General features: G+C 47.0%; 1 protein-coding gene across 4 annotated transcripts in view; it reads left to right on the forward strand.

Annotated features, from left to right (window-relative positions):
* Positions 1-943: 943 nt before the first annotated feature.
* FLNB (filamin B) overlaps positions 944-26,155 on the forward strand; it is a 71,318-nt gene continuing 46,106 nt past the window's right edge. For 2 of the 4 annotated variants that reach the window (XM_058844689.1, XM_058844690.1), the window contains exons 1-2: positions 944-1,389; positions 24,433-24,681. In XM_058844689.1, coding sequence (XP_058700672.1) covers positions 1,041-1,389; positions 24,433-24,681 — 598 coding nt within the window. In that variant the 5' untranslated portion in view covers positions 944-1,040. Of the gene's footprint in view, positions 1,390-22,952; positions 23,050-24,432; positions 24,682-26,155 lie in introns of those variants that run through there. The other 2 variants (XM_058844691.1, XM_058844692.1) reach the window with 2 other exon arrangements.

The raw sequence follows: 26,155 nt of genomic DNA on the forward strand, positions 1-26,155 counted from the left end.
CTCACTGCAGCTTTCAGAGACCCAAGAAGTGTCATGAGATGTCTCGGCGACCTGCAAAAATTCAGTATGCAGCAAGGCAGCTGGAATAGTTCTATTGACTCTGCTGTCATCAAATGAGTCAGCGGCAAGTCACAGTCTTGTATGTCAGCAGGGAGTGGCACGCCAGGAAACCAGCCACAAAAGTGGGGGGGAAAAGCAAAGAACCCCCCAAGAATTCGACCGTAATTGACTGCTTTTAGAAGTTTCTATTATTTTCAAATGGCCGATAAAATCCTGTGTGTAGGCACAGAGTTTGCTGTCCCTTTGCCACATCGCATCGCGTGTGAGCACCCTCAGCCGCTCCGGGCGCAGGCTGTGCAGAATCGAATCCCACCAAGCCCAGAGCCCCGGCTCTGCCAGCCACCCTGCACAGCTCTGCAGGCCCGGCGGGGGCTCACCCAGCTATGGCGCTCTCCACCCGTGGCCGGCATACGGCTGGCAGCCTAACCTGTCGCCTGAGTGGGGCTGTGGGGCGGGTGGGTCGGGAGCTGCGCTCCTGTTCCTACTGCGGGTTTCATTTGTCTGTGGGGCGAGGGGTCTGCACCCCGGCCGGGAACTAGCTCCAGTCCAGCTGCACTCCTGCCCGTGCCCGGGGGCCGCGCCCCAGCCCCGCCCGGCACCTCGGCCAGGTGAGTGTCGGCCCAGCGCGGCCCCCGTTTATCAAGGGCTCTGCCACAGCCAGGCTAGGCTAGGCTAGGCTAGGCTAGGCTAGGCCGGCCCGGCCCGGCCCGGCCCGGCCCGGCCCAGCCCAGCACAGGCCGGCCCCCGCGGGCCGGTGCGGCGGGGAGCGGGCTTGATGCGGCGGAGGGCGTGCCGCTCCCGGCGGATAAAGGCCGGGCGGCGGCGCGGGCCCGCGCAGAGCGGCTGGGTCAGGCAGCGGCAGCAGGAAAAAGAGAGGGGCCGCTGCTGAGCGCTCTTCACTCCTTCCCTCCCTCCCCGCAGGCGGCCGGGCGGAGCGCGGGCGGAGCGCAGCGGATCGAGGAGGCGGAGCGGGGCTGGCCATGAGCACGCAGGCGCGGGGTCAGGGCGCGCGGAGAGCGGTCGATCCTGACGGCGAGATGCCCGCCACCGAGAAGGACCTGGCGGAGGACGCGCCTTGGAAGCGGATCCAGCAGAACACCTTCACCCGCTGGTGCAACGAGCACCTGCGCTGCGTCAACAAGCGCATCGGCAACCTGCAGCATGACCTGAGCGACGGGCTGCGGCTGATCGCGCTGCTGGAGGTGCTCAGCCAGAAGCGCATGTACCGCAAGTACCACCAGCGGCCCACCTTCCGCCAGATGCAGCTGGAGAACGTCTCGGTGGCCCTCGAGTTCCTGGAGCGGGAGAGCATCAAGCTGGTCTCCATCGGTGAGTGCGTCTCTAGCGGGCCGTTTTGTTGTTTTCTCGTTTTATTGTGTTTTTTCCTGCGCTGGACCTTTGCCTGATGGAACCATGACGGGGCTCACGGCAGTAGAGGCTACGGGCTCAGGAGCTGAGGGGCTTCTGTCTTTAAAGAGTTGTGTGTGCCGTGGGGTTGCCCCATAGCCCGGCTGTCGGAGCTAGTAGTGAGCTCCTGTCCTCCTCAGCGTCCCTCTTGGTCACTACTTCATAGATGAAGCTTTGCTTTCAGGTCTTTCCTGAAGAAACCTAGTGCCAGGGCGTGTTCTCTCCCTGTGCGGCCAGCTCCTCCAGGCACTGACCCCTCCAGCAGCCCGGCAGGAGTACGCGGCAGGACGATGCTGCTCTGGCTGGGCGTACCTGGGCTCTGGCAGGGTGCTGGAGCCAGACTCTGATGGCAGTGTGGAAATAGCTGCAGCCGCAGGTAGTGTAAGAAAGTGGGGAGACTTTGCTCACCACAGCCCAGTAGATGATGCCAGTGTTCAGATTAGCACTGATGCTTGCCTAAGCACACTTGCAGCTTTTGAAAAAGGTTGCACTTCTCAATCTTTTTTTTTTTTGCTGCGGTAGGTTACGGCAGGAAATGTTCAAGGAACCCTGCTAAGCCCAGACAATGGGTACTTTGAGCTACTGCCACCCAGGCTGACATGAGATTTGCGTCCCCGTGCCATACTGGAGCCTGCAGTTGGTTGATAGTTGGTGGTTTGGAGACGAAGGCTGCTGGCATGCACGTCGGATTGCGGATGATCCCTCAGGAATGCGTTCGGTGACCGTTTGGGGAATAGCTCAGGTGTTGCCACAACGTAGTCTGTAAAGCAGTAATTTGAATGCCTGAGAGCTCTCTGGGAAGGAATGTGAATGCCTTTTCTAGCTCTTTGCCAGATAAGTATAACTACTGCTTCCTGATGATTCTGGCCTCGAAGAATTGGACAGCTGAATTTGGGTGAGCATAGTTCTCCTCAGTTGTCTAAAATGCTTGGCCAAGGTAAAAGCTGTTTCTCTTCAAAGGCTTCAACTACAATAGCAAGAAAATAGAAACTTCTCCAGTTTGGGGGAGACCTGACCCTCTCTGGAAACCTGTAGCTGGATACCCTCTTTCTCTCTACTAATGTGTAAAAGCAGCTTTGGACAAGAAGTGAGGACTGTTGGTCCTGAGTGGCAGATTCTCCTCCCTGGGTAGAACAGCTAATGTATTTGCAACTGGGAATGAAGCTGGTGCTAATTATTTACTTAGAGATGGATTCCCTTTGCACTCAATGGGGTTCGAATTGCAGCTGCTGATTCCTGGGCTGAGCTTTTGCTAACATCAGAGCTCACCTTTCTGTGGCAGCTGCTAGACTAGCTCCCACACCAGGCCAGCACTCCCCTCCTATTCTATTGTTTTTCCTAGAAAAATGTTGTTGCTCCAGCTGCCTTCCTACTTGTCTGTGGAACTTCCCGAGGGTGACGGGTTTGGGAGATCAAGGCTACTCCCGTCAGGTCTGGCTTTCAGTGACTTCCTTTCTAGAAATGCTGCTGCAGCAGCACAGCTCCTTTACGTGGTTAGGCTGAACTGCAGGGTGTCTGTAATCATTTAAGACATGTCTATTTGTTTTACAGCTTACTTGCATTGTGTTGGCTATTAAAAAAACCAAATTAAATTAAAAAACCCAAACCCTGAGAAAACTTGAAGCTTTGAGAGAATGGAATGACTGACTGCTAATGCTTTTGCCATATCCCAGCCTCTGCATGAAGGAGTGTACAGCTCCATTAATGCTCTGCTGCCTGAGCTAGAGCCAAGGAGTGGCACAGGAGCCCTGCTGTACAGTCCTGGATAAACTGAGTCTGTCCTGAAAAAATGTTCTGAGTGCCCTTTCCAAAAAAGACATTGAGTGAGCCTTGCAGTGTTCTATTGGGTTGAAGGGCTGAAGCCCTTGGCACCTGTCCTGCAGGTGCAGTGTCCACTGAGTTTACTGCTTGCCCCTGGTGTGCTTTTCTCTGCAGTTCTGAAGAACTTGAGGCTTTCTTTTTGTTTCTACTGTTCAGTCTCTTTTGTGTTGTTGAACAAAACCAGGGCCATTGCAGACCCTGGAGCTGAAGTGAAAAAAAGAAACTAGTAAAGGCTCTAGGTAAAGACCAGGTTGGTCTTTAGGGCCTGGGGTGTTTAGGGCCAACTCTAAGCCAAATCAACTGGGAAAACCTCCAGCTGGGCCTGCTGGATTTCTGGCATTAATAATGCCATCAGACCTCTGCTAAGTGGATGCAGTGCCTGTTCCAGTTATTATTTAACTTCCAGGAACATTTTGGAAGCCATGTGTTATGGCTCAGCTACTGCTGCTGTACTACAACCGCATTTTAAAACCTTTTCAGTAGCAAGGTTTTGGCATTCAATGTTTGTCTATTTAAAGTAAATCTGCCTATGCACAGTGTTTGACCACAACTCTTTCTGGATGCACAGTAGCAGCCCAACCTCTCCTGCTGCTGTCACCCCTTGTTTAGTCTCTGCTCAAAGTCTTTTGCTGGTTTCAGGAAGCTTTTCTTCTAGGCATGAAGTGTATTCACTTCAGTACAAAATTGACTGCATGTATGATCTACTGTAAAAAAGGCCATGAAGCACATAGGTGCTTTGTGTCACCCAGCAAAGATGGGAGTGAATGCTCTGAAAAAGCTGCTGTGGGAGCGGGTGACTTCACAGAACCTTCTGCTCAACATGAGGTGGCTGCTGTGCTGCTCAAGTATTAACAAGTGTTAAGTCTAGCTTTTTTCCTTGTCTGCTAGACTGAGATAATTGCAAATTCCTGGGTGCTGAGTGGCATGCTGCATGACAGGCACTGGGAGTAGGATGCCAGGAATGTAGAGCACAAGGGCTTTGCTCTTGGCTGAAGGGGTTGATCGACTCTACAGATTACTTAGCAGAGAAGGGAGGGGAGTCAAAGCTAATTTGGCATTGAGCTTGTCCCTAGAAACCCTGGTAACTGGCAATAGGAGTCAACTGATGTAGCTTAGAAATAGAACTGTGTAGCTGAAACCTGGCAAATGATTTTGAGGTGAGACCTGCCAAGTTGCACCCAAGCTTGCAGCTGGCAGGTCCTAGGTGCGTACTGTGCTGCTCACCTGTTGGCAGTGTTCTCATGGCCATTGCTCACCCAGCAGCCTCGTGTCACTGGGAGAGGTAGGATGGGTGCCAAGCTTCCTTGTTGAGTAAAACTGCAGTCTTGGGCTGCTACGGTCAGATTGAGCAAACTGAAAAATATGGTTTCTCTGCCAGGTTGCACTTTCACCAGGTAAGTGAGCTGGCCTGGCTTGCCTCACAACAGGATGTGAAGTGGCAATGCAAGTAAATGGATGGGCAGTGGCACATCTGCTGCCATGGCAGTAGGATCCAGTGCTGGTCTTGGCTACAATTGTGTGATGTGTTCACAGGTTTGTCTCTGTGGTGGTCCCGTGTCCTGCTGCAATGCCTGCAGGGAGTTAAACTATGCCAGGAAGGACATGGGTGAGGAGAGGATGGGGTTATACCAGAGTCATGGTCTGTTGGTGCTTGCCTCATGCAGAGTTTTGTGGTGGCATATCCCAGCTGCAGGAGTACTGACCAAGCCTAACCTGTGCATTGGGTGGGGTTTTGTTTAATGACCAAGTACTTGATGCACAAACTGTGGTCTATAGTGTGCTTAAGGTGAAAGTATCATGACCTGTGAGTCTGAGGACCTTACAGAAATCTCATTTTAGGAAAATAGTTGGAAACAAACTTTCTTCCCTATGCTGCTGGTACGTTAAAGAGCGACAAAGCAAACTGTACATTTCTAGAGGAAAAAGTAGTCTCTTGTAAAACAGTAATCGTGTTGTCCTGTAATGCTTAGAGCTAGGTCCTTGAAAACTGAAAAAAAGAAAATGTGTTTTCAGCCTGTGTACATTTAAGGTTTCCTCTGTCTCATTCAATGTTCTATTAACACATCATGAGGAGGCAGTCAAAATACACTTGCATTTTGTCTGCCACTTATCTGTGACTTCCCTGGAGGCTGCTTTCTGGAAGATATCCAGTGTGTCTTGGAAGCAGATTTCTGCTTCTTGGAAATATGACAGTCCTTCCCCTTGAAAATAATTTTTGGTAGATGGGCAGTGGACCTCTTTGCTGGAGGTGGCTTCAGCTACCTTTGGAAGATGCTTGGTCTCCTCAGGACATTCTGTTTCAGTAGTTGGACTGCTGGTCTAATAAAAAAGTGCCTTTGCCTGAACTTTGAGTTCCAAGTTACAGGAGACTTTAAGGTAGCTTACACAGACTGTTCTTGCATTCTTTTACGTATGAGCGGAAACTTGTAAAGTGATCAAACTTCAGTAAAATTACTTGGGGCCAGTTACACTAATGTGCTAAACAGCTTTTTCATTTAAGGCACTGAAGGCTATGCCAGCTATTCAAGATGGACTGAAATCTTAACTGCTCCATATTCTAATGCCACGTCCTGTATTGACTTACATGGGGATGTTTAAATCTAAATGGGTTAGGATAACTCTTTTCTAGCCTACAATTGTAACCTAAGAATGTGGTTAGCCTTGTGTGTGGTCGTGCTGCTATGTTGCCAACATTGTTCTGCGTCTGCTCCAAGCAATGGGAAGTAAAACAATGGCCTCTGAATCCCCCAGGCTGCAGAGGAATTCTGTTTTCTCTCTGCCCCTCAGAAAAAGTCTTTGATGAGCTTGTTTGGGTCCTGAACAAGGGTCTGCTAAGTTTAGACCACTAATGCATGTTTAGCAAGCACACCAGAGTGAAAGTGTGTTGCTGGTGATGCTGGAGTGAACAAACCTCTGCTGTACTGTGATGCTCACCAGGTCCCTGCCACCAGCATCAGGTGGGCCTGTCTTCCTTTATTGCCTAGCATGATAGTAAGCTCATGAATATGTCACCTGACTCATAAGTCATTACAGTAAAAAAGACACAGAGCTCAGTGGACTGGTGTTTGGCTCTGTCTGGTGTGGTACCAGTGTGCCTGAAGAGCCTGTCACAGGGGCTCTTGCTTACAAAGCATTGAGCGTGACTCTGGCTGTTCGTACGGTAGCCAGGCTTTCTGTAGACAAACTGTAGGTGCCTGTGGAGTTTTCTTGCTTTTTTTTTGTGTCCTCTGATAGCACTGTGGGTCCTGTTGTAGAGTACCCACCCATGGGGAGAAGGGGTGCACTACAGCAGTGATGGACACACATGGTGGGTGGAAGTAGGTGGGGATGGGTGGCTGCAATCAACTTGGATGTGGCAAGAAAAACAGAATCGGATATACCAAGTGTGTCTTTGTCAGAGGAAGGAAACGCTCTGTAGCTAAACGTTAACTGCTGTGGGAAGAATCTAACCCAAAATATATGAAGAAAAGACAATGAGAAGGCACCACCTACCCTTGTTAGGAGATCTGAGCAGTGTGCTGCAGCCTTCACTATGTGGCACTGCTTAGCTTGTTGCAGGCTGAATTCCTGCTAATGGTCAAAGGTGGAGGTAGAACAGTATGTGCATTTAGGTGGTCTTTGAAGGAATAAGAGTAGCAGTTTCATGAAAATGCTGTGTCTGTGAAACTTGTGCTAGCTGCTTCTGTATATTTTCGTGATTGCTGTAGTTGTCTGTTGGTGTTAGTTGTAAAAGTAGATACTCACCCCACCCTCTTGCAACCCCTCACTTGGTGGGGTGAGTAGAGCTACCCTTGCTCTTCCTGGGAACTTGACCTCGAGTTCAGAGTTGAGTAACTGAGATCTGAGGTTCTGTGCAATGGACTAAGCAAGCTCTGCCTGTTTATTTGGATTTGTGCAATGAAACTCTAGTGAGTTTTCCCCCCTAGGTTCTGCTTCTGGGTATTTGGTGCAGATTTTCTTTCCCCACAAGGCAAAAGATTGTGTAGTTGTACTCCTGCCTGTTTGTGTTTCTCCTGAGGAAGAGCTAGTGCTCTGTAATCTAATAGGGAGGACTTTCTTCTGGGTCATCATTAGGAGATAAATCCCAGTTCTGTACTCAAAAGTCTTGCAGTAAGTGTATGCTGTATCTTAACCAGATGGTTCTCTGGGCTCTGATGTGGTCTCTAACCTGTCTGTCAGCATTTGGCTCTCTGTCCCTCCTGCAACTAACCTTGAATTTTGAAGATGCCTACATAATATCTGGTCTGCATAATATCACAGTGCGGATTGAATCTGCTGTGGTGGGCTTTGGGTTCACCTAATTGATTGCAAATCCTTGTGTAAGCACTATTCTTCTGTAAGCAGTTGAAGTCTAACATCTCTAGTGAGATGTATGCAATGTCTAGTTCCTACTGTGCTTGTACATGGCAACTGGGATACAACCACTGCAAGAATAAACTGGATTTTTTGTGTTAGTGAAAACAAGCTATGCCACTTCAAACAGCAGCCAAATGGAGCATTGCCCAAGTTCCTGGGGAAGCTAGGATTGCCCAGCACATTCTCCCTTGTGGTGAGTAACGCAGCAGACACTGCCCTGGGCTGCCTGGGAGTGGACAGAGGGTGGAGTAGCTGAATCCTGTGTCCCCTGGTGTGATGGGTTGAAGCTGTTTGAACCTCCTGCTGATATTGCCCTTGAAGGAAAACATCCCTGTCTCTCTAGAGTGTCTGAGAAGAATGGCCACACAAGCAGCTGCACTGTCTGGTTACTAGTGGGATGCTTCCTCTGAGTCAAAGGTGATGGCCCTTTGCTGTTCCTTGCAACCTGGAGAAGTAGACAACTAAACTAATGGGGAGGAACCAGTAAATACAGAAGGCAGTGTCTTAAAGCATAAATTCAGGAGATATGTTAGAGTTAATTTGTCTGGGTCACTGAAATACAGCAAGTTTTACTGATCAGGCTGGTGAGTTGGTAGTGGCAGAGCTTTGACCATGCATGCATGCTGTGGCCTTTCTTGCAGAGGGACAAACTGTTTTTGTCTAACAGCAGGTTGGATGAACTCTCCTGCCAACATTACCCAGTAACAGCACAAAAATGACTGTGGGCTGCAGTGACATCATGGGCTGTGGCTCCTTCTCCCTTGCTTCAGGCCATGCTGTAAATGGTGACGCATTTATTTGTCAGAGCATTGAATTACTCTGGCATGAGCTGGCCAGGCTGCATGGCAGCACAGTTCCCAAAAGATGGTTCCTCTGAGGGCGAGGTGTGCACAGGCTGCCATGCTGACACTCAGCCTGCCTGCTGAGAGGGGCAAATTGGGCAATGGCTGTTGCAGCACATCCCACTGTTGCATTGCTGCACTCGGTTCTGGCATGGTGTGGGTGCTGTGCTGAGCAGAGGCTGTCAGCCACCCTCTGTTCTCCTCCATGCTGCTGGGGTGGCTCTTGCTGCCTCCTGCTTGCCTGGGTGGGGTGCAACCCTGACCACAGCCCTCTACATGGCTGCTCTGCTGCAGAGCAGCAGCTGAAAGCACTGGAGGCAACTGCTGGCCCATGGCTGGTGTGCTTCCACCCACTTTTAGTGCTGAAACCTGTGTGATGAGCTCTGAGTTGAGCTATTTAATGCTGCTCTGAAATGCCAACTCCTATCCTTTTCATTAGTGCTGTGAGCATGTTTGGTCCTGGGGGCTGCCCCAGCCTGACCTGGGAGTAGGAAGCTGGTGGCTGCTCTACTCTTGTAGCTCACAGCCCACAGCAATTTTGGGCTACCCTGTGTGCTTGTGGCTGCCTGCTGGTTTTGATTAGTCTATGGCCTCTCTTGTAAGGAGACAATGTATTCTGTATTTCTGAGCCTATGTTAAATGCACTGTCGTAGTTGGTGGGCCCAAAATGAGCAACTGGTGAGCTATGTTGTGTACACATCTGCTCTGGGGCCCTGCAGCAGAAGGCACAGCGTACAGAGCTGTGCTGAGCAAACACCCATGATACATGCATTTGAAGGTTATTCAAACACAAAGGAGGAAATACTGTTCCCCTCGGCTAGATACTAACTTGCTCTATCTGTGTTTCATTTAATTGGTGTAATTAAATGTTTTGCATTCCCTTTTCTCACAACAACCTTGCAGTAGTAGGTGCAGCAGCTTTAGTGGACATTCCATAGGCAAATACTGGCAAGCCAGGTCTTGGAACTAGTTTAAGTCTCAGTGCTAAAACACTGATGACTACATCTTGGAGATGAGCTTTACCTTTGTGTAGATCCTCCCTTTGTTGTGAGTGGTAGAAGCAGGTTTCCCTGGTCTCAGACTACAGGAGCAAAGACTTAAGGTATATGTGCAGGGTCCTGCATTTGTCTTTGATGCATCTTCCATGCTGGGAGCTGACAATTCTAATAAATACACTTTGTATCTGTCATGGTGTAAGACACAAATTTTGGATTTATCTCTGCTTTTGATTCTTGCTACAGAACAGGAAATGCTGGCTTGCTAAACAAAATTTATGTCTAACTGTCATCTTGGTGGTGCAAGGTATTGTATGTTGCCTCACCATCACAGCTAGACAGTCAATTTCTGTAGGGTTTCTCTGCAAAAATAGAAGTAATTCTGCTTGTTGGTCTCCCAAATAATCTGAAGTCTAGGCATCTTTGAGCCTCCTCCAGCCCCTGGATGTTCCTGAAGGGCTGCTGTTTGCTGATGTCACTCTAGTTGCAGTGACTCTCAGAGCAGTTGTCACTTGCTCAGATATGGCTTGTTACCAGATTCCCTTGTGGGGGACAAGTTGGTGTCTGAGCAGACTTACAATAGTGTCTGTGGGAAGGTTTGGGATGTTAATTGTGTTGTTTCAGCTTTGTTCCAGCTGTTGATTACCAGTGTGGTTGCATGCAAATATCCTATAGCTCATGTAACCACTAGAACAAGATCAATGATCTAATTAAAAGTCAAATGGAAACAGCTTTAGTTGTCTCTGGGGATTATTTCTTTTGGTGACTCTTATAGGCATGTAGTAAAAATGCAACTGTGAAGAAGCAAAAAATCTAGGCTGGTGACTGCCAGGAAAATTTGTGGTGACACTTGAAAGGATAGTGACTTCTGGTGCCACAGCTTGAGCTCACCAGTGCTGGACATTACTACTGTCAGAAGTCAGGATAAAGACATGGAGGCTTTTAAACCAGGACTGCAGGACCCTATCTATAGTGGTGCTACCTTAATGCTCTCAGTACTTTGTGATTATGTATTCCTGTGCTATTTAGTGCTGATTTATGTGAGTTCAATGCTCTTAACAGAGAATGCAGGGTATGTGCTGGGCAACTGAACAGTAACATTGAACGTGGGTGGCCAGAGGGAGGAGGGTAACTTGCCACACCCCAATACAGCTGCTTTGGAGAAGACCCCAGCTTGCAGAGGTTACTGCATGTTGATAAACCAGCTCCTGTACTTGTAGTACTTCTCTGGCCTAACCTGGGTGCTGAGCAGGAGCAGGGATTGCCAGCTCATTCAAGGTGCCAGTGACCAAGTGAGTTGTCTACTTGGTAGGAGGCCACAAAGTCAGATGACCTTGGAGTGCCTGCAGATCCCCAAGCTGCAGTGTCCCCTGTGGCTCCCCAGAGCCATGTGGAAGCAGGTGCAGCTCCCACGTGGCTAGTTATGTTTTTTGCATCCAAAAAATATAGAAGAACCTGAGATAGTCTTCTAGTGGTCCAGCTTCTCTCCAAAAACATGAGTGAAGAAACACTGATTGCATTCAGCTCACAGCCATTGTACGGTGGGATGGCTCAGCACTGCCCTTGGTGCTGTCACACTGGATGATCAGTGGCTGCTCAGTGAGCATTGCTGAGCATGCTAATGACTTGCAGACATCTGCAGTTACAGGGATAGAAGCATGTGCTACTTCTGGACAAGGGTATTGTAAAGACCTTGTCCCAGAGAATTAACTGCACTGCCATTGGGATTCTCACTGGAGTACATCCCTATCTACTGCTTTCTGCAAGGAGGCAGTTTGGAGCTACTCTGCAAGGATTGTCTCAGGGACGAGGTTTGCTTTGCTGTGAAAGCACCACGAGCAGGCTCGAGTGAGGAATTGCTAGCTCAGGCCCTATAAACAATGGAGATGTCTGGGATTTCCTGGGTGGAAAGCTCTGCTGAATGACTCTTGACTCAAACAGGGAAGACCCCTGAAGTTAGTGGCATAAAGCCCTAATTTAACAGTTCAGATTTTGCTGTGGTTTTTGTAGCCTAGCTCTGAGTTCAGTGTTTGAGTAAAGAAATATTTCTTCTGACATAGATAAATAACTGAAGGAAACTATGTCCGTTTGAAAGGTTTTAATTGCAAAGAGAAAAAATGAGCTGCTTCACATATAGTGCTGCAGCTATTGGTTGAAAGCACTGCCTAAGGCAGAGGAAGTTCAAATATTTAAGTTAACCAGCTTCATTACTTAAACATAGGCTTTAACAAGCTGCAGAATATTTCTTACTCTACCTGTAAGAAAAGTAACTCAGACTTCTGAAGCGGTACCTGGTTAGCAAGAGTATTTAAGCTTGAATGTAGGATCTGAAAGAAGCAGCCCAGACTTCCTCTGGGAGTAAGATAAACACCTGTAGAGCTCTTGATGTGTCTGGATGGAGGCAGTAGTATGCCAGTAAATATTTTTCACGGTGAAATGGAGAAATTGCTAAAAATTATGTTGTCTAAAGCTGCATCAAACCTGGTAGGTACCTGGAAGAGGTATGGGAGATCAGACAGAACAGTGTAGCTTGTGAAGTTGCTGCAACTATTTCAGCTCTAGAAAAATTGCCCCTAGAGCCGGTACTCCACATTTTTAGTGTTGTATTAAAAGTGTGAAATAAAATAGGCTTGCAAATGTGAACAGTGTGAGACTGCAGATTAAAAATGGGATCTTGCAGCTGGTGAGGATTTGGGTAATTGCTTGCACCCTTCTTGATCAGCCTGTGTGATGGAGTGCTGTCCCTGAAGGCCAGGGAGAGACCTGCAAGCTTGTGAAGTTTGGAAAGACTTGTGTGAAGCCTTTAGTTGGAGGATTTGAAGTCCAGCCTCTGCAGAGGAAAGGTAGTATCCCTCTGAGCACTGGCTAGTTTGGAAACTGTTAGCAGCCAGAGCCTGTTACGGCTGAGCAGCTCCTGACTAAGTTGGGTTAGGCTGATGGTGTCAAATGAGCAGACCTGCCTCTGCCTTCTGCTAGGAGAGTGAGAGGATGGCCCCCAGGCAGAGCATGGCTGAGGCTCATGTGTGCTCAAGCTGTACCGTTAATCCCAGATGGTCCTCTTTAAGGTGCTTGGAGACCACCCGTGCAGACTGTGCCTCTGCAGATTCAGTGCTGTGTTCTCAGTCATGAAAGCTCCTCTCTAAAGAGGTCTGTCTGATAGTGGCTGCCTCAGTTGGATGAATTACCTGGGCCTCAAGCCAAGCGTCTATTCCTTATGTTAGCGGCTTGTAGCTGAAACCGTATAAACACAGCACTGTTGTGTGTAGGGTGTTAAACACACAGGGCTCAAATCGACACGGTGCAGGGGAGAGCCTTGTGGGATGTGCAGATGGAAGTGTGTTTACGGCTGCCTTGCACAAGCATACAAGAATGTGTTCAAGCTTCATTGTTTTCCCAGAAGGAGGGGAGAGCATTTTTCCTTCAAGATGCAGTTCACAGTGTTTTTTATTTAAGAATTGACATTCCAGAAAGAAAACAACTCCATTCCTTCTTGGAGAGGGCTGATCATGGTTTCCAGTGGATGGGGAGGTTAAGTGTCTGTATGTGGAAGCTCATGGGGAATAAAATCTAGCTGGTTTACACACAGAAGCTTGAAGACATCTTCATAATGGTCATGGAAAAGGTGCAGTGCTTTCCAGGTCATGCATGTGTTTGTAGTGACTGTCTGGCATGTCCTTGCTTAGTGTGCAGCTGCAAAAAGCAGCCTTGTCTGTGTGTCACTCCCTCCTGCGTGACACTCACATGGCAATGCTGTGGTGATGGCTGGAGCACGAAGACAGGATGAGGACTCATTTTGGGTGTTTCACATCATTGCAGCAGTGCCCCTGTGAGACAGTTCTGATGTTGGGGTGCGTGGGTGTTGGGCTACTTCTGGTGCTGTGTTGAGTACTATTGTCTGAATGTCAAAATGAACTGATGAAATTCAGATTTGGAGGGTAACTCCAAGGTGCCTATTCAGTCTGCACTGAAGGTACAGTTGCACATGTCATAGTTTAAGCCCAGCCAGCAAGTCAGCCCCACACAGCTGCTCCCTCACTTCCTTATGGTGGAGTGATGGGGGGGAGAATTGGAAGAGCAAAAGTGGGAAAACTCATGTGTTGAGATGAAGACAGTTTAATAAGCAAAGCAAAACAAAGTGTTTATTCACCACCTCCTATGGACAGGAAGGTGTTCAGCCATCCGTCATGTGAAATGGTTACCAGGGAAGACAGGTGACATCACTCCAAATGTCCCCCCTGCTTCCTCCTTCTTTGTGCTGAGCATGATACCATGCAGTATGGGGTATCTCTTGAATCACTGGGAATCTGCTGTCCCCTCCAAATTTCTGGTGCATCCCCAACCAACTTACTGATGGGGTGAAAAATGCCTTGATTCTGTCTAAGTGCTGCTCAGCAGTAACAAAAACATCCTTGTGTTATCAGCATGGTTTTCAGCACAAATCAAAAACCCAGCCCCATTTCAGATACTGTGAAGAAAATTCACTCTATCCCAGCCAAACTGAGCAGAATTTGTTAATTACCTTTCCTGTTGCTTCTCGGTGAAATGGTTGGGCAGGGATAGCTGGAATAACTCTGTCATTAAGGTGCAGAGGGCTGCAGAGTATCTGTAGCATGGTGCCTGGGCTTATATGCTTTAAAACAAACCTGCATAGAGCTGTGCTGTTAGGTGCTCAGAGTCAGAGATGATCAAAACTGAGACAAACCACAAATCTTTTGCAAAGCTAAAATAACTGGCAGGTTACTTTTTGATGTGTTACTAACCCCAGACCACAAAATGTGCTCCAATCCTCAGTACTTTGGTGCTGCAGCGTGGAGTGGAGATGGGTTGAGCTGTGCAGGGCTGCATGAATGGGGATTTCCTCTGAACAGCCTGTGCACAGTGAATCACAGTCAGTGTAGCAGTTCTGATTTCAAATGGAGAAAATGAATCTTGGTGTATGTTGTGGCCAGGGATTTCCCCAAACAGTAATCACTTCTGATAATTTCAGATGTGTTGGTTTTGGCTTCACAAAGTCTGTCCCTTGCAGTTTTTGTGCCTGGCGTCTGCTGCACAGAAGATATTAGACAGCCCTATGTGAATAGGCTCCTTTATCTCCGCAAGTTTTTACATGCTGTTTCATATAACTATTTTGACCTACCCCCAGTGTGAATAAACACATTGTTAGTAGCACAGAGGTCACTTTGGTGCCTGGAAACCTCTGCATTATTTGTTGCTTCTTCTTGCTGAGGCATCTTTTTTTTTTTTTTTTTTTTTTTGTAGCCCTGTCTCACAATTCTTTTATCTCCGGTGCCTGAGGGTAAACCTTCCTGTTGTCCCCTGCACTGAAGATTGGTAACATTCCTTCAGCAGTGTGAGATACCATACAGCACAGCACTAACTTGTTACCTAATGCCAGCCCCTGGGAGGTCTTTGCAAGAACTAGAGAGGTTTTTTGACCTTGATGAGACCTGAAGTAACCTGCGAGATTTAGGATTACCTTAATCCTACAGAGATGGTTACAGCTCTCTTAGGCTTCAGAGACAGTTTGTAGCTTTGTTGTGTCACTTGTAGTATTCTGGCACTACAGTTGTTTTTTTCAGTTCGGCCTTTCTGATTGAGGCTTGGCTTTCTAGTTGGGTATGCACGAGTTGTGTTGTAAGGACATGTATTTTTTGTTTGCACACGTGAATGAAACAACATTGAGTTGATCAGACTACTAGAAAAGTATTTCTTGTGAGGTGTAGACAGTTACACATCTGACTAAAATTTTAATGTCTTGCTTAAACTGAAACTTGTTTCCTGTGAATTGGCTAGTGGTGTTGCTGACTGAGATGTAGCTGTTTGCTCTGATGGGAAGGGGGAAGCCTTCCTGTGCCATGGCAGTAAACTCCTAGGGAGCACAGACCTGGTGTAGAATCATTCCTTTTTCTCTCCTGTCTCCTGACTGGAGGAGGGAGTTGTAGTTTGTGTCATGTCACTTGGTTTCAAAAGTTGAGCCAAGTGTTTCTCAGCAGTGTGACAAAGCCAGGATGTTTTCTCCCCCCTCTCTTCATCATTTAACAGAAATCCAATTCTGGCACGTTAAGTCCTCCACTGCAGGGACTTTCCTTCTCAAGTTATTCCTGAGTGATTAATTACACTTGGGTGCCTTGTGTTGTGCTATCCCCATGGCTTCCTGGAGCTTCCCTCCACCCGCTCCTGAACCTGGGGCTGCTGGGGGTGAGTGTCTGTGTGGGTGCTATCCTGAAGCCCTTCTCTGCACCCCCACCCTGTGCTGCCAGGTGCTGTCTGGGGGCTTTCCCAATCCACCTGTTGTCTGTGAGGTTGATGCAGATGGTCTTTGCATGCTGCCAGCTATGCTGTCCTGGAGGATGGGGTCCTGCTGAGCTGACTTGAGCACATGGGGAGCAGAATTGTCCCATGCGGGCTTGGGCTCCCTTTGCATAGTGAAGCATGAAGGCTGGCTGCTCTGCCACCAAGTATCCACTCATTCCTCCCTGGAAACGTGGATCTTTGCCATCCAAGGGGTTGAACATCACCTGCTGGTTCAGTGCCGGTGCAGGATGCTTGCACTGTCTGTCCCCAGCACAGGCATGTGGGAGCCACAGTGTCCCAGCTGCTCCTGGGGCCGGTAGCAGCACCAAGGGGCGTTGGGATGAGCTCAGCAGTGGGGAATGTGCTTTAGTGGTGCAGGGACCTGCTCACAGGGCCCATTGTGGGGTGGTTTTGGCAGTGATGCTATGGGCAGCATTGTGCTGTGGCAGGCCCAGAGCCCACTGTATTGCTGGCCACATATGGGGTGGGAGCTTCAGGTGGGGCACAGGGGTTTCAGGACTGAGGGAACCCCCTTGTGATGCCTCCTGTCCCCCAGCTGTCGGGCGCTTGGCCATGCCAGTTCTCGAGACGAGCCAGGGTTTTGGGGTCAGTGTGGCGCTGGCACGCTGCCCCGCCAGGCTGGCGAGGGGCTTGCTGGCTGCAGACAAAGCAGCACTCATGGCAACTTGCTGCTCTACAAAGGCTGAACATTCAGACGCCTTCTTTTCTTCTCCCCCTCCGCAGCAAAAGGATCGAAGATAATGGGCACAGCATTCCTGTATGCCGTTCAGCTGGGTATCTGTGCTGTAGTCCTGCAGCTGTGAGTGGGGACCTGCTTGGCAGGGAGCAGCTGGGTCTGAAATAGCCACTGTGAATGGCAGCTTTTATTGTTCTGTATTGCATCCTTGCTCACTGCTAATCCCATCCCAGCAGCGTGCCAGCAGTACAGAGCCCTCCTGGTGCCCACAGACAGCGTTCACAGCAAAGGTTAGATGTGCACTAACACCTGTCTGCAGCTCTTCCTGGACGCAAGAGTAATGTGTTTACCTTCTTATATCCTAACTTGGGATATGGCGCTTAAGGCAGCAGAAACCTAGGTGTGTTCAGACTGAAAGTATTAAGGAATGTGATCATAAGCCAGGCACAGTTTGACTTTTTTGCCCAACCACCTTAACAATTCCTAATTTTGAAATTCTTAACTTTTCCTTCAAGCCCCCTTGGGTGATTTCAGTTTCTCTTGGAGAAGCTGGGTTAGTTGCTGTTGCTGTTATACTGCTGGCTTAAACTTGCTTTGTGTTATGCCTTTCTCTTCTGGATGTGAGATGTGAGTGGTCTCTGGGTACCTATTAAGAAGTTGGGCAGAGCTATTTTAGTCTGTATTTTGCTTCTGAGAGCTTCTTTGGTTTGATTATTTTTATTCTTTACTGTATTAAAAGTCTGTGTGATATTTTTTCTTGCCAAACCTACACTAGAAGGACTGGATTTGAACTTATTTTTTTCAGTTTTTCAGCCAGCTCCATCTCATGAGATCCTTTCTAGAGGCCCAACATGCACCAATAGGCAGCACAGGGTGATGGATGCAACAGTGGCCTGAAGTTCTCTGATACAATTGGTTTCAAATCCAGTTGAAGTAAACACTATTTTAATAGTTTAAAACCCTCTGAAGTGTAACGTTTAATATCTCAAATCCAAAGATTTGTCTCACAAAGGAATCTTACTGCTTTTTTTTTTTTTTTTTTAATAATCAATCACCCTGGTAAGCCTAGAAGAAAATGGTTTCTGTCCCTTGCAAAAAAATAAAACCCTATATTCTTTTCCATCCTCCTGTCCATGTCCAGGTCACCATTCTTACAACCCTCTAGTGACAAGTTATTCCTCCTCTGGAAAACCTACCTTGTAAACAGCTTAGTGGATCTCTGAGTGTACATGGTGTATCACTTAGACTTCCTGAAGATACACTTCCTCGGGTGACAAGATCCCTGAGGCTCGTCAGTGAAGCTGAGGAGTGGCTGTGCCTCAGCAGGGTGTGGAAGCTCAGCTGGGAGCCAGTGAGCTGAAAGCCCAGGGAGACTCAGGTAAGCTGTGTGCTGAGGATGAGCTGTGCTGGAGGTCACAGCCTGCAAATGCTGCAGAGATGCAGTGGGACTGGAGCACGTTGCAGTTCAAGACTGGCAGGTCACAGCTGGGTGTCCATAAAACCAGCCTGAGTTCAACCATCTGTGTGCAGTAGGCACAGCCTGTGCTTCCATGGGGTGAGCGGCTGCATGCGGCAGGACACAAGCGATGTGCTGACCCTGAGGAGCTGGGATGTGGACCTGGGCTTAAGGGACACTGGAGGAAATGGTTGCAGTATGTTCTCAAGGCACAGAGGAATCCCTGTAATTGATTTAAAGACATATTATCCCTGTAGAGGATGTCACTAATGTCTTTAGCAGGCACAGTAAGCCTGTGAACACATACTGTATACTTCAGCAAAGAATTTCCTTGGGCAGCTTGCTCAGCTCCATCTCATCTGCATACTTCTGTTTGGCATGTGGCTCTGCTCAGTGTGGTGTTTTCTCTGTTCCAGAAGATTAAGCCTTAATAATTGCTTTTCTGTCCCATAGCTGCTATAGCTATTTAACAATAGGTGAGAATAACTAGAGGTGAGGAAATGCTCAGACACTTAAAGACACTAAGATCTAAAATTCCTACAGTCTCTTCATAACTGATCCATAATTGAGATTAACTTTGTGCTATACAAAATTCCTTCCATGCCTGGAAATGAGAAGTAAGGGCTGTTGGTGAGACTTCTCCTTTGTTTTGTATTGAGAACCATGGATTTGGTTTCTCCCTACATATAAGGCATAGAACGAAAGTTTAAATATGGAAGACACAAAAAATTAAGAGGAAGACCACTTTTTAGAGAAGGTGGATGCAAAGAGCAGTAACTTCTCAATGTGAAAATCAACAGCAAGGCTTCTGAGATGGCTCTGTGAGATAGTGAACAAGCTGTGTTGACTGCAACCTCAGCCATGAAACTATTTTTAAAAAATAAAATTCACTACTCAAAAGCTGCTTTTTCAGTCCTTCATTTGTTTTGCAATACTTCCACAAGTCTGTATGACCAGCTTGATTTAGTAAGGAAGCTGTCTGCTTCGGTAGCTTGTTTCCACTAATTGTTCAGAGGAGAATGACTTGCAGCTCTGCTGTAGGGCAGAGTTTAAGGAACATTGCCACAGTTTGGGTGGTACTTCTGCTTAATCTGAATGCAGAGCAGACTTGCATATGAGCAGAAGATGCTAGTCACAAACTTGTTTATAATGCTTTTTTGTTATTTTTTTTAAATTGTAGAATTATTGACCTAATAAAGGTCCTATAGTTCAAGCCATGTGTTCCAAGTAGAATTTAGGGGTTTCTGCTGGAGTAGATAAATGTGCAAGCTTCAAATCAGTGCCAGGTTTCAGTTCTGGCATTGGCTCCTGGGGCAGCTATAAGCACCAATGCAGAGGACCAAGCATTGGCAATTTTCTACTTGGTAGGTTGGGTTGGGAAGTTTTTAGTGGCCCAGGCCATAAAAATGACACACATTTATCTCAAAATGGTCACATTGCTGGCTCAGACTAGTCACACTGCTAACTGAAGCCCTGGCACTTTGGCATCTTTTAGTTTGAGTGTGATTTTAGCAGTCCAAGTGTAACATATCGTATTAGTATTTTAGTATAGAGAAACAGTTATAAATCAGTTTGAGCAGTTGAGAATTGGTTCCTTTTCAGGACTGAGGCTGGTGGTATGTACTGCTGGCCTATGGAATTGCCATAATCCATTTTTTGGGCTGGTTGCCATTTAGTTAATAGGATAATAAAAGTGGAAGAATTACAATCAGGACTCAGAGGTGTGATGGGGGAAGCAAATGAGCTCTGGTTCAGCCTGTTTTCCTCTTCACCCTACTAAGCAGCCACTTAATAGCTGACTAGAAGCAGGATACTTCTACATAAAACTTAATGTTGTAGGCTATATATAGGTGTGGGGGTTTTTTTGGTTTTTTTTTAGGAAAGTATGTGCTTGCTTTTTCAATGCTGTCGTTGATTCTGCAGAACAGCTTAAGTCTGGCTGGCAGGTTTTCCCCAGCAGTCAGCATGTACCTCATGTCAAGATGCACCCTGACAGCAGGGCCTTGGCAGTGAGCTGACAGCAGCCCTTCCCTGCAGGCGGCTTCTGCCTGCCTGCAGCTGAACGGGGGCTGCGTCTTGCTGATGGCTGCTGCTATTTTGTTGATGTTGGATTGTCATCGGGTACTTCCAGAGGAGGAGAGCAAGTTGGAGATGGAGAATTGAAGTTAAAATGCATGTTGAACAGTGTAAGTGGGAAGGAAGGTTTGTGTTAAATCTGAACTTGAATGTTTCTGTGGTTTTTACTTCTTGCTGGTTCAGGACAGCATGTCTAGCCATAAGAACTTGCAGACTGTCTGAAAATGGTCACCTTACAGCGTTCAAAGTTTTGGAGTCCACAGCAAGAGTGTCAGCAGAACTTGTGTACCACATCCACAAAATTCTTAGTTCTAATAATAATAAAAAAACCCAACCCACCAAAAACAGCACAAAACCCTCTTTCCAAACCCTTCATCCGTTGGCTCTTCTAGATGGCATCTCTAAAGCTGCCTGTTTCCCGTTGAGCTGAAGTCCTCCCAAGTACTAATGTGAAGCAAGAGGGGAGGGCCTGTGGCATGGATTCCTGCTTCATGCCTGGGCTTTCCATCAAAATATGCCCTTTGAAAGTAGAAGTCCAGTGTCTGTCAGCAGGTATGAGTCAGCTGTGCAGGGACTTTGATCTCCAAAGCACACATCTCCTACTGGGAACCAGGGAACATTGCTCTCTGACACACCTGTAAAGGCATCTTGCAGATGTTAACATAAGCACTGTGACATGAATAAAACAAATGATGTAGATGACCATGCTTTCTCCAAGGAAGGTTACATTAAAGGTGTCTACAATGATGCTGTGAAGAGTTGGTTCAGCCCTGCTAAATGATCTTGGCAAATGAGATCCAGTGGCTTGCTTTCTTCAAGTCACAGGAAGGCAAGGACCAGTGGCTGTCTCCTACATGGAAAGGGCTCCTTTAATCTGTGGAAATGTGGCTGGTGTTTTGGAGTAAACACACTCTCACAGCTGAAAGGAGGCAATTTGTTCCTAACTCATTGAAGCTGAAAGCCAAATGCAGCTGGAGGTGGTGGAGATGAACTGTCAAGGGGCTGGGCTGTTCAGAGGCACTGACCACAAGTGTGCATCGCTGTTGTGAATTTACTATGAGCTCCAGCAGAGCAATTGAGAAACATGACTAAAGGTTCTGTAAAGCATTGACTGTGTGAGTAATAAGTATGCCTAAAAGTAATTTTTGTCGTAGGAAAGCAGTGGTGGAAATTGTAACCCATTTTCCAGCCTGCAATGGCCAGAAAGTGTCTTGAAACAGACCAGGGAATGGAGGGCCAATGCCAGTGGCAAACCAGCTGAGCTGGGGTACAAGCAGGGCCTGTTTGTTGGTGCTTAGGTGTCATTGTAATATATTATTTTTTCCACTATCCCAACACCTTGGCAGTATTACACTAACAGCATAATGTAGAGCTGGTGGGGGATGCTTGCAAATTTGGTTGTACTAAGAGTATTCTCAGGGCCAGCTCTGTGCTGCCTGTACAGGACCTGAATGGATGCGTGTCTTCCTGGTTTCCACTTTTCATCTTCAAGCCCAAGATGCACTGAATATTTTCAGACAATGAATGAAAAAGTCAGCACTAAAGCAGAAACTCTTCTGGCAAGGCTGAGTGCTCAGGTGAAGCTGAGCTTTACAGCAGTGCATGGAAGCTAAGCCTGCTATGAGCTGGACTTTGGTCTCCTCTTGAATGTGGAGCATTCTTTTATACAGTGATAGAGATGGTGAGACAGTGCTGGGAGTGGGGTGCCTGTGAAAAGGGCATGTGGGCAGCTCTGCTGGGTGCTGATAAGGTCTCCTGTACTGCCCAAGAGTTCTTCTCCCTCCCTACTTCCCACCCCAAATGAAAGCATACAAGCCCTCCTCCTTAGCTTGGAAAAAATTACATCATGAGATCCCTATGCCTGTCAGGAAGCTGGGAGGCTGTGAGAGCTTGCTAACAAAGTGCAGTCGTGGCAATGGCACCAACCCCAGAGAGGAAGAGCTGTCCTGTTCCTGTGATGATCTTTTCCTGTCATCAGGGCAGCGGTCCTGTGCCCAGCCTCTCTGGATGAGGCTGCTGAGATGGGATATTCTAGCTCTTGCTGGGAAGCTTGTACAGGCTATTTTTCCCCAGGTCAAGGACCACAGCCCAGCTGTGCCTTTGGAGGAGGCAGTGGGGTGCTGGGGGAAGCTCTCAAGACACAGCTGGTTGCTGCAGTAACCACAGTGCAACCACATCTAGATATTATTTATGTGCTATAAATATAAAATGAACCATTCTTTATCTCAAGTAATGTGTGTGGAGCATTGTACTCAAGGTGGTTCTGTCCTGCTGGCATCCTTCCCTGGAAAATGCTGGATAGCTTTCTGAAATGAGCGTGTTTGTAGCATACTAAATCATTGCTGTGTCCCTCTAGTAAAAATGCTGATGTTAATATAAATCTGGGACTGAAGCTTGGAGGCATTTCTGGAGCAGAGATGGGCTGACCATTGGTGTGCTCTAGCACCAGTGTGACCTGGTGGTTGTGCCATGGGGTGGGATGAAGGAGCTGCTGGCACAGGGGGAGGCAAGGCACTGACTAGTTTGTAGCTCAGCTGGAAAGAGGACAGAAATGGGTAACAGTAGGGCCTGTTTATTTGTTGCTAGGAGACCCACTGCTTATGTGATGTAGACTTTTACCTTGCAACCTGTAATTAGAGCTCAGTAGGGATTAATCACCCCATAGCTATCTATTGTATATCTTGGACTGGATGTGCAATCAGCAGCAAGCAGTCAAGTAGCAGACATGTATTGTAATCCTGTAAAATCAGTCAAAACTAGTGTTAAAAAAATCCCATACAAATAAAATCTTGGTAGAAACCAGACACTAACTATCCAGAAAGTCCAAATGCCATTCAAGGTCTGAAGTTACAGTATTATCTTTTTAGGACATACCGCTCTATTGTGAAACCATGTAAATATTAACTGCATTGCCTGAGCATTGGGTTAAAGGGTGATGACTGTTCTTGGTCATTATTCTGTATAATCATTTGTTTTGAAAGTTAGTAGCTCTTTTTGCATTGATAAGATGGTGCTGGATTGCTGCTGTGGTCTCTACAGGAGCAGGTAAGGCATGCCCAATGTGTGTTGGGCACCTTGGAGGACTTTGGTCATTAACACTGTGAATGTGAACTGGAGAATGCAATCCAGTTACAGAACGCTTTTTTGCTGTCTAGGACTCTCCTGTACAATAATTCTGGTGGCATGAAAGGGATTTTATACAGCTGTAATTGTCTTTACTCCAGTGACTGCTGCAGGAGCTGGAGAGTAGACAAAAGCTTCCAGGTCATTTGTAACTTCTGTTGATTGAAAAGGGATTTCTGTAACAGTTTGCACTTGAAATAGAGGAAAGAACTAAAAAATGCTGTACTGTAACATTCTGCTTTGAATAAGAGGAATTGTCAAGCTGAGAGCATCCTGAAATGTTGCAGAAGACTCTGGTTTGGGTGAGCTTGAAAAAACTGGAGCTGTTAGCAGTGTAATACAACCTGAGTAACAACTACAAGCTCGAAGGAAGGGAGGGCATCCAATCTGTGATTCATTAAAGCTAAAGTAACTTGCACAAGAACTTGCAAAACCGTAGTGGTCACTTTGCAAGGCCAAACTGCTGCACAAAGGCATCCTCCTGCCACAGACATCACTTACAAAAATCTGATCTTGATACCCAGCAGCCTTAAACTTAATTCCATAGTGTGTCTTAGAGCAAAACAGCAGCATGGCACTCAGTGATAATTTTTTCTTAAGCTGGAGCATGGTAAGGAAAATCCAAAGCTGTCTCTTCTTTTCTATAACTCTGAATTTGTATTGTGATGGGATGATATCTTGTGTGATGGTGCAAAGGATTGACCATGGATTTCCACTGCCACTTTGCTGATCATACACAGGTCTGGATATATCCAGACCAGTTCCAAACTCTTATTTTCTTGTCTTTGCCACATAGCAGCACTTTATTTTATTCCCTACCATTTTTAAGGCAAATTATTGATGTGTGTGGGAGACATGTTTCTGTATATAAATGCTGTTTCCTAAGTAATGCTTTTATCTATGCCCTGGAGTGTATCATGCCTATTGGGACACTGGTTTTGTGACCTCCATCACATGCAGTTTGGCCTTTTTCGTAAGATACAAATGCCATTACAGAATACTAGGTGGTACTTATCCAAATCAAAATACCAGAGATCTTAAACTGCCACATCTCCTAAGATAGGATCATAAAGCTGAAGGGCAAGTGACAACTGAAAAGCCCTAAGTCCTTTGTCTCCTCTCTTTCTGTCCCGTCTGATGCTTCCTGTGAGGAATGGTGTCTCTACCTGAACAAATGTCTGCAGTGGCCCGGGTCAGTTTTCTTGTCCTTGACTACCTGTACATAAGTGCAGGCACACTCTTTTAGAAACACACCTCTTCTGTTTAGAATGGCAAATAATCAGTTGTATGTCTTCTGTCTCCTAGATAGTAAAGCCATAGTTGATGGAAACCTGAAGCTGATCCTTGGCCTGATATGGACCCTTATCCTCCACTACTCCATTTCTATGCCAGTGTGGGAGGATGAAGGTGATGATGATGCAAAGAAGCAGACCCCTAAGCAGAGGCTGCTGGGCTGGATCCAGAACAAAATTCCTTACTTGCCAATCACAAACTTCAATCAGAACTGGCAGGATGGCAAGGCACTGGGTGCTCTTGTTGACAGCTGTGCTCCAGGTAAGTCCTTTGTTCTGATGGCCAGTGTTGTCCTTGCTTGTTGTCCTTGTGGCTGCTCTTCCTATGGGAGGTTTTCACTGCTGAGCTTGAGACTGGAATGAGGCTTTCAAGAAAACCAAAAGAATCCAAAGAGACCAGCTGCAGGAAGCAGCAAGTTGTAAACTTCTTGGCCAAGAGAAATTCTGGCCTGTAGCAGAATGTGTGATTGCATTATGGGAGGCGCCACATCTAGGCTTTGTACTGGGTGCAAGGGACAAAGGCACAAATGCTGGCTCCTAAACGGAAGAAAGGATTGTTCCCACGGCAAGTGCCAACAACCTTTCAACTTTAGGGTGCAGTGGGAGGCTTCGTGTGTTCTCCTAAAATAGGATTGCAGAAGGAGCACAGGCCAGCAAGAAGCTGCACACTAACTGAAACTTCAGTGTTTAGCAAGCTGAGACTAACCTGCTTAAGGCAAATAATTTGATGAAGTGTGAAAAAGGCAAGATTTCCTCACCTTCCTATAAGACAGACTTGCTAGTGGGATTGCTGGTGCTCATCTAATGAAACCGAGGCTGCTGTGGCAAGCGGTTTAAATTTTCTTTACTGTGCTGGTTTGAAAGCAAACCAATAGGAGATTCCAAGTCAGAACTACAGTTCAATAGGAAAATTAAAATTAAATGCAGTAGTACAAAACACTGTCAGTCAGAATACAACCTGGCACCCTGTTGGTCAGGGTGTTGATAGCAGTCTGATTAAATGGTGGCTGCAGTCCTCCTGGAGTGACAGATGTGGTTCTGTTGAAGCAGTGATCCTGTAGAAGGGTGTCGTTTTCCTCTGAAGATCCAGTGGTGGAGTAGATGGGTCAGGTCTTCCGCTGGGAATCCAATGGGAAAAGGCTGACTGGTGTTCCATGTCTCAGATTATATCCAGGTAGGAATGCTTGGCTCCTCCCCCTGGGTGGAGAATCTCACAGTGGGATGATGTAATTTTATCAGTCCTGCAGTGAGACATAATAGCCCATTAAAAGAAGATATCCCCCTGGAGAGAGGATGGGTCATGGAAAAGATAAAGGACGCTGCCCCACCTGGTTTTAACAGATGGTCACAGAATACATACTCCTGGTTACATCTTGCATTGCAACCTAAGATGTTTACCAAATATGCTGCAAGAGAACCAGTGAAACATAAAGGATAGTAGATGTATTTGTGCTAAATTTAGAGTGGGATCTTGCACAGATTGCCCAGAGAGATGATAGATGTCCTATCCCCAGAAACATTCAAGGTCAGGTTGCACAGGGCTCTGTTGAAGATGTCACTGCTCATTGCAGGGGGGGTCAGTCTAGATGACCTTTAAAGATTCCTTCCAGCCTAAACCATTCTATGACTCTACACTGATTGTTGTCTTAGCGTTGTTTCAGTGAGCAGCATGCGCTTGTCTTGTTTTGGTTACTTCTGCAAAGCTCTGAATGTCTTTCTGCGAAGCAGCGTAATGT

The sequence above is a fragment of the Poecile atricapillus genome, chromosome 9 (genome assembly GCF_030490865.1).
Source record: "Poecile atricapillus isolate bPoeAtr1 chromosome 9, bPoeAtr1.hap1, whole genome shotgun sequence".
Taxonomy (NCBI): Eukaryota; Metazoa; Chordata; class Aves; order Passeriformes; family Paridae; genus Poecile; species Poecile atricapillus.